This window comes from Impatiens glandulifera, chromosome 1 (genome assembly GCF_907164915.1).
Source record: "Impatiens glandulifera chromosome 1, dImpGla2.1, whole genome shotgun sequence".
Lineage (NCBI taxonomy): Eukaryota > Viridiplantae > Streptophyta > Magnoliopsida > Ericales > Balsaminaceae > Impatiens > Impatiens glandulifera.
The window spans coordinates 161996585-162005072 of NC_061862.1; the positions used below are offsets into that span (position 1 = coordinate 161996585).

General features: G+C 37.4%; 2 protein-coding genes across 2 annotated transcripts; one reads left to right on the plus strand and one right to left on the minus strand.

The window, feature by feature from the left end:
* The first annotated feature begins 1071 nt into the window (after window positions 1–1071).
* Window positions 1072–2647, plus strand: LOC124918739 (solute carrier family 25 member 44-like). Its single transcript, XM_047458782.1, has one exon. It carries the CDS (start codon window positions 1327–1329, stop codon window positions 2377–2379), a length of 1053 nt encoding a protein of 350 aa, XP_047314738.1. The 5' UTR covers window positions 1072–1326; the 3' UTR covers window positions 2380–2647.
* A 1255-nt stretch (window positions 2648–3902) lies between these two features.
* Window positions 3903–8488, minus strand: LOC124920557 (phospholipid:diacylglycerol acyltransferase 1-like). Its single transcript, XM_047461061.1, has 7 exons — window positions 7720–8488; window positions 6653–6875; window positions 6183–6466; window positions 5337–5664; window positions 4954–5213; window positions 4359–4866; window positions 3903–4252 (listed from the first exon to the last, which is right to left on the minus strand). The coding sequence occupies exons 1-6, from the start codon at window positions 8208–8210 to the stop codon at window positions 4377–4379; spliced, it is 2076 nt and encodes a 691-aa protein (XP_047317017.1). The 5' UTR covers window positions 8211–8488; the 3' UTR covers window positions 3903–4252; window positions 4359–4376.

Consider the following 8488-nt stretch of genomic DNA (forward strand, 5'->3'; position numbering starts at 1 on the left):
CCTTGCTTTCGTCATTTTTCCTGTAATATATAGTATAATGTTGAATTTAAAATAGCATAATTAAATTATTATTGACGGCTAGTTAAACAATTAAACTATTAAAATGTCAAAATTGGAGTAACAATTGGGGTGTTGCAATTGATAATGGGCCTTAAATATCCCACGTAAGATCTTCTTCTAAATGGCCCAAAAACAATCTTTTGGATTATTACCTTTCTGGGCATTTAAAGAAATAAATATATATAAAACAGCTCCATTATGAAAACAGAGTATCACCATGAATGAAACGTGATTAGATAGACATTTATCAAAAAGAACAGCCACGGATAAACATTATTATTATTATTATTATTATTAGCCCTCCTTGATTATTTAGTGGAAGTCTTATTTATATTCATTTTGATGGCTTTCTCCAGAGGGTATTTTTATTATAATAAAGGTGATGATAGTACTAAAGAAATTGCTCTATGTGATAAAACTTTGGATGAGGTTAATTAGTAGTAGTAGTATCTTCTACCTAAAAATGCTGATTAAAAAGGCCTAATATACTTTCTATAGTTATCAAATACACACAAAAAAAACCTCAGTTTCTCCTTAGGGTGGCTTTCCTAATTTTACTTTCTTCTATGGATTATTATATATACTAAACTCTATTCAAATTTATAAAATAAAAAAGAAGTAATTATTATAAATTAACTTGTTAGTTGGAATCTCTTCAACCATTTTGTTATTGATTTATAAATTCAAGATGACAACATAATCCAAATTTAAAATTATATTTATGACCACACCAACTAAAGATGATTTTTTTAATAAATTTTTTAACTAAGTCTCAGCTTTGAGATTCTTTATGATTTTTATTTAATGGTGGTTTGCTTGTCATAGTTAAAATTGGATTATTTATCAAGGAAAATAGTTGCTTCCTTGGGTTTATAATTGTAATTTAATCGATAAATGAATATACAAATAGAAAATGGGCCCCCACCACTAAAAATATCTTACAAGTATATTTTATATTTTGAATTGTCGTTATTTTATATATCTTATAATACTGTTTTGTAAGTTGCCGATTAATTGAGAGCTGAATGTTCTCATGCGAAGGAAGATGATTGCTTTTATCCTCCTCCTCCTCCGCTAAGGATAGTTCAGAAATGTTACATCATTTCTCTGTAACTCACGCACGATCAAAGATTTGGCTTCGCAAGAGAAAAAAGAAAGAAAACTCTCCAGATCATCCATCCTCTGAAATTATTTGAATTCTTAGAGAGGTACATACATACATACATACATGTATGCAGATGAAATTGAGATTGGCAAGTGCCTAAAATGAGTCTCAGTGCACCCTTGATAGATGATGAAGGTCCTCGGCAGGATATACAGTTAGCGGCTACCGATATTGATTGGCAAATGCTTGATAAATCTAAATTCTTCTTCCTTGGTGCTGCTCTGTTTTCGGGTGTGTCAGGGGTTCTGTACCCAGTTGTTGTCTTGAAGACTCGCCAGCAAGTTTGTGAATCTCAGTTTTCTTGCTTCAGGATTGCCAGCAGAGTTCTCCGATACGAGGGACTGAGAGGCCTTTACAGAGGATTTGGAACTTCGCTAATGGGTACAATCCCTGCCAGGGCATTGTACATGACAGCCCTTGAGATAACAAAAAGCGAGGTTGGATCGGCTACAATGGGGATGGGATTCACAGAGGGGGCCGCGGCTGCAATTGCAAATGGGGCTGCAGGACTGAGTGCAGCCATGGCTGCGCAGGTTGTTTGGACGCCTGTTGATGTCGTGAGCCAAAGGCTAATGGTGCAGGAAGCTGCAGCTACCTGTAATAATAACAAGTATGTGGGGGGGATTGATGCTTTTAGGAAGATTATGAATAGTAATGGAGTTAGAGGTCTGTATAGAGGTTTTGGGATGTCAATATTGACATATGCACCTTCAAATGCAGTTTGGTGGGCTTCTTATGCAATTGTGCAAAGGCTTGTTTGGGATGGTGTTGGGGATTACGAAGATGGTATGAACTCTTCTTCTTCTTCTTCTTCTTCTATTACTACTAGTAGTTCTTCCAAGACTACTGTAATGGGAGTCCAGGGGTTTAGTGCAGCTATCGCAGGTGGTGTCTCTGCATTGATCACAATGCCGTTAGATACCATTAAGACAAGGTTACAGGTTTTGGATCATGAAAATGGAAGGAGAGGAGGAGGGCCGACTGTGGTTGAGACAGTAAGGAAATTAGTGAGAGAAGGTGGTTGGATGGCTTGTTACAGAGGATTGGGGCCGCGATGGGCTTCCATGTCAATTTCTTCAGCCACCATGATCACCACATACGAATATCTGAAACGCCTTTCAGCCAAGAATCAAGATGCCTTCCTTGTCAGTTAAGTGTGGCTAGCTGGGAGGGAGATGAAAAGAGAAACGACTTGTGTATTTGTAACTTGTCTCTTTTTCTTTTGTTTTGTAAAAGGAAAATATGTGATTGAAAAATGAAATTGTGTGGTTTTGAAAATATACTTTTATCAAGATAAGTTGTAATATTATTATTATATGGGGGTTATGGGATCAGAAGAATGTGATTGAATAAGTTGTAATAGTATCTGTCTGTCTGTCTGTCTGTCTTGTCTGATAAAAAGAAGGAAGTCTTTAATCTTAACACACTTTCCTTTTCCATGGAACCACTTTTCACAAATATCACAACAGATCCAGAATTCGTCAGATGCATAATTCTTCCCACATGTTCCACACAAGGTTTCTCCATGTCCATCATCTTCTTCATCCTCCTCCTTGGTTTTTACCATTTTAGAGATTAGAGACTTAGAACTGCTAGTATTTTGTTGGTTAGTGATTGAAGATTTCTCTTCCTTGTATTGTTTGTTGACAGTATTAGTAGTTACAACTTCAAAGAGAGAGAAGGGAGATCATTTATCATATTGAAAAGAAGAAGATGATACAGCTAATGAAAACTTTCCTTTTCTATGCAACAAAGTGTCATTCAAAACTTTGACTAACACATAAAACTGTCTTTGTTGAATGCGCACCCTAATGACAAACCATCAGTAAAAATAATAGGAATCTCAATACACAAAAATGATGACTAGAACATTATTACTGACAAATACCATGTATAAATAACATTCAATTGATGTTACAGGGTAATACATGAAACTCATCAAACTTTCAAACAGGTACAGCACAAGAAACTCATCAAACTTTATATGTTCATGAAAACAAAAACAAAAACAAATAGCTTGTTACCTTAATCTCTGATCATTTTTTTGCGGCTCCTACTAATCACAGCCTTTGCCATCAGCCTTGCTCACGGCAAGCAGCATGATCCAACAAAAATAAACAACTTCACCTAAATACTAAAGAGATCAAAATGAGATTACAAGCTAGGAAAGGATACCAAGTTACAAACCTATTCCAGAAACATCAAATGTAATATCCAACTCGGGGAAATGTGGAGTATCTTCATCAGGAATCCAGCATTCCAACTCCCTCTCTACTTCAACTTGATATTTTGACGAATCTATCATTAGGTTTCAATGTTTTACATGATGGAGGTCATCAGTAAAACAATCCTTGGTCACGGACACATCCTGGTATAAACATACAATAAAAATAGGTAAAAGCCATCTAAAATGGGTGAGGTAGTCACAAATAAGCATAAATATTACATCAGTCACTTTTCTAAAAACAATATATATTACAACGGTCACTAAAACACTAGTTTAAATCTTAGATAATGTAATCCATTCAAGAGCCAAGAAATATAATACTAGGAGTCAGTCAAAATCAAATTACTACAAAGAAGATTTTGCTCAGTTATGCTCTATGAAATTTCAAATGAAGCACGAAGGAATGTAAAGAATGTTGTGCATATGAATTTGAAAGTTGGGTCATTGAACTGGATAACAATGATAGCATCACATGAAATTTCAATGACCAGCCCAAGATTTTAACATTGACATTAATGCCTAAAATACAGTTATCCAAACAGCTTATGGTACACTTTAAGGATTGTTAATATTACAGGTTCTTTGGGATAATTTAAAATAAGATAATCCCATCTTAAAAGAAAAAAAAATATAGGAAGTGTTGGATTACATTTTGTAACAGAAACAAACAACATGCATCCAAACCCCGGTGGGAATGCAGCGTTGAGTTGAATAATGCCCTTCACATGTTTGCTTAGCAATGGCTTAAGGAATTTTTGCCCCTCCCACGAATTGATAACTGCTGTAAATAAACTCCAAACCTATTGATGAGGAACGTGCACAAGGTTACATTATTGGAAACAAAAAACTAAACAGCAACTAATATCCATGATTGTGGTAGATTGAATAATAGAGTTGTGTGCTTACTTGTTGCTAGTCTTAATATTAGAGTTTCAAATCTATTTTCTTGGACCATTCGAAGATGTCAGTGTAGACCTGATCGCCACCCAAATCATTTCCAGAAGCACCAGCAGCTATCCTTATGATGTCCTCAATCAACGCAAAATTCCCCATTATATCTACATGAGCCCCACTCTGGGTCCCACGTCCTTCTAGAAGATTGGAAGGAGGAGAATGGTCATATTCCCGGACATAAGTTGGAATTCCTGAAGGATTAAATCTGGTTTTTCCCCTCCAACCTTTTGCACACATGAATCCTGCACTTAAAGCAGGAACAGTTTCGTCTCCCTCCACTGTAAAAACCCCACCTTTCAGACAGCTATCCCCCCCATTTTCACAACTATATGCTGAAACATCAATCTGGAATGGAATGTAGCAGTCTGCCGAAGGAGTAAGCCTGTAAACATAAGCTCTTTCCGTGGGGATGCCAACACCATACATTGTGAAGATTTCCATATCTGGAGCCTCTGGTAATCTAAAGCAATCAAAAGATATCCATCATTTGAGAAAGCAACAACTCGAGATTGAGAAAGCAATTGAAAACAAAACAAATGAACTTTACTTTGTTTCAAGTGGGTTTGACCAATATTTGTAATGCTCGTATTTTGGGTCATCCAGATCATCAGCTATCCCATACGAGAAATGTGCACTACCACGGTCCATCATTTTTGGCGCAACAAAGTGAAGTAAATCAAGAATATCTCCAGCCGTATAAACCTTGTATTCTGCAACAGCTTTAATACCTCCAATTCCCATGTCATGATATTCTGTCCACACATCACGGCAGGTGTTATTTGCCAGATTGTTACCCTTAACAGCGCCCTGCACATTGTGAAAAATAAAAACTATATTATGAAGTTCTGAGTTTTTCTAATAAAGAACAGATCATCACAGGTGAAAATTGAAGTAATCACCATCACATGGACCAATAAATAAATAAATTACCCTAAAGTCAATTCTCTCAATCTCTGATACAGGCGCCTCAGCTACAGCCTGCCCAAATGATACCATCCTTCCATAGTTAGCGGATTTTGCTGGCGAGATATCATCATTGGTTTCATTCTGACCTGACTCTTCAGATGTATTGATTTTTTGCCTTCTCTTGTTAGGGACATGACCTTCTTCAGGAGCCCAGTCAACGCCACCCCAAATGGTGTCTCCACCTTTAGGAATCATGGACATAGTTGAATCCCACGTACGCGACATCCTCATTATATGCTGTAGAGTTTGAAGACCAAATAAATCCTTATCCAAAACCCCAGGTGCAATTGCTCTGTAATAAAATTATATTTTTCATTGTTAGCTCACAGCTAACAAGAAAAGCAACGAATATCCAGACAAAACTTCCTTCTTTTAAAAGATCAATCATGTTTTTGGCCACAATCAAAGAAAAATGTTCATTATTAACTACAGAACATATGAGAAGATTGATCAGGGTTAATTAAAACAAATACGATGCAAGATGCATCGTGTTGCAAATTATAACATATAAGATAAACGATACAAAGAAAGAAATGTGGCGGAAATAAGTAAGGAAAGAGAACGTTGTGACAGCACACAAGCATCAAGATCAGAAGAAACGGAATTAGATTCAGCGGAAACATTGCATTATTCAAGCATCTAAGGGAAAGGCCAGAGAACAAATAATGGAAGACTTGATATTGATATGATCTGTGAGTGCTGCCAGCTTCTTTCAAAACCTGTCCGAGGGCACTAAAGTTTGCTTTTGAAATAGAGAAAAAACTCATCTACAGAAGAGCTTGTTAATTGGATGACTCCGTAAATGAATACCTGGCAACTGCAATATCCTTGGCTTCAGCAGAGAAAAGACCTGAAACAGCTTTTGGGACACCTAAAAATGGTCCTCCGATGTTCACTACTGCCTTTATATGTTTAGCACACCAATCTGACCCACCCCCTCCACCCATTGGAGCTGGTGCCTCCACCCACTTCATGAAATGCAAAAAATACAAGACACCCATAGAATGTGGAATAATGACTGCCTTATTTCCACCATTTGTAGCAACCATGAGTTCAATGTTACTTTTGATTCGGCTTAATGTTTGATCACGCACCTATTCAGTCGGGCCAGATTTTAAGTGAGCAAATCTAAAGGATTCTTGATGAAAACAAATGCATAACTAAAAGTACTACTAATCCACCTCCCCCCCACCACCAAACACACACACACACAAAGGGAAAAAAAGGACAAAATGAAATTCGTAAGGGGTGGAAATTATTTATTTAGATAAATAAAGTACCTCAGTGTTCTGAAAAGAGAGTCTCCAGTCATAAGCAGCCATATACATAGTTTTTTCCTCATAACCAATTCGAGCCAAGTTTGCTATCAGAACTGCCCAAACAAAATATCCTGGAGCAAAATAATCTGCCGCGACAAGTCCAGATACAGGCCTGACCCTTATATCAAGGGGATCTAAACCGGTTTCATTGTCCAAAGACATATGTTCCACCCAACACAAGGGTCTGCAAGCACCAAACAGAACATAACAGTCTAATGAGAACAAAATGAAGAAAAATGGATAAGGTAAAGAATAAACACAATATGAGGGGAAAACAAATATTAGGTGCCAACTATGCCATAAAATACGAAGAGAAATTCACATAAATACTTGGATATAAACAAGGAGTGAAATAATATTCATCAAATTTCAATGAGCATGACCTATATTATAAAGTTCACTATTAGGCATACAAGCTTTCAGATGACACCCATCTGCTAAAGAAAGCAAGATTAAGGAGATATACAGTTCAAGGTGCAGAAAATAGCAGCTCACATTGAGCATGGTCTAAAGAAGATTGGATGTTTTTGGCTGTGAACATCAACATCAACATCAACATCATCATCATCATCATCATCATCATTGCGGCTTAAGACATCTTTTAAAAGGCTTCAATATTAATACTAGGTAAGAAGGAAAAACAAAACTTTGAGAAGTAGATCCTGAAAATCATTTTGAAAGTCATAAGTAATTTATTCACAAATTAATAATCTGAAGTAATATAATAAAGATTGTTAATTTTTTATCTTTCAAAAAAGTTGATTGAAGAAGGGATGATGTGAGCCTTGTAATAAATATTGTTTGTTTGTCAGCTTCAGTTAATGAATCATAACTGCTTGTAAAATGACTTAGACAACAGCTATAAAATTGACATTAATGTTATTATGATCATAATTGGTAATTGTTTGTAATTGTAAAGAAGGAATATTACTAAAAATATATTCATTCTATAAGAGTAAATAAGTGAGAAAAATGAATCACTCTCTATTTCCTTCCTTATATAAAGCAAAGAATGGTATGGTACGTACCTTCTATAAACTTCTCCAAAGGTGCCACCCCAGAGGCGCTTCCTGAACAATCCTTCCATGCAATGATGCCCCTCCCAGAGCTCGAGCCCTCCGGTGACGATTCCCGGCACGAAGACGACGGGATGTTTTGCTCTTAGTCCCTCCTTGAACAGCTTGACGCCGGGAGGATCAGGCATGGGTCCGGTAATAGCTTCCGTGACGTACTGCGGGAAGGACGCCGGCATGGCATTGTATAAAAACAAAAGGATCCACCATATTGTACATATGCATCCGACCAACCAGCAGCAACTGTCTATACATGACCATTTCTGTCCCTTGGCGTCGGCCCTTTTCTTCTTCTTCGTTTCTCTGAATTTCTTGCCCTTGTCATTATTACTATCCTCGGCGGCGTTATAATCGTCGAGAGGTGGTTTTGTAGAAGAAATCTCTGCCTCGGATATTTCATTTTCAGATGCCTTGGATGATGTCCTTCTTCGTCGAATCGGAGGCATATCTTTAACAACCAACCAACGAACGAACGCCCGTAGCTTCAAATTCAATTGAACGTGAACCTCTGTATCCTGATGCCGTTTGGCAACAACCAACCCTGGAGGGCGAGGGCGAGGGCGGGAGCTGTTAAAACTTGGTGAGAATAGCGAGGAAGCTTCTTCTTCTTCGTCGTCGTCTATTGGGAACCGACGGCCAATGGGGAGAGACCGCACGCACCAGGAAATCCCCAAAGTAGAGGTCGGAGAGAGAGAGAGAAGAGATGTAATGTGGGTGGGTCCAA

What these genes read in the sequence shown, in the direction of transcription:
- LOC124918739 (XM_047458782.1), top strand. Translation starts at nt 1,327, where the DNA reads ATGAGTCTCAGTGCACCCTTGATAGATGATGAAGGTCCTCGGCAGGAT.
- LOC124920557 (XM_047461061.1), bottom strand. Translation starts at nt 8,210, where the DNA reads ATGCCTCCGATTCGACGAAGAAGGACATCATCCAAGGCATCTGAAAAT. An exon ending in TTTGGAGAAGTTTATAGAAG is followed by an intron (nt 6,876 to 7,719) that starts GTACGTACCATA and finishes TGGTGCTTGCAG; the next exon opens with ACCCTTGTGTTGGGTGGAAC. An exon ending in TTGAGAGAATTGACTTTAGG is followed by an intron (nt 5,214 to 5,336) that starts GTAATTTATTTA and finishes CACAATGTGCAG; the next exon opens with GGCGCTGTTAAGGGTAACAA.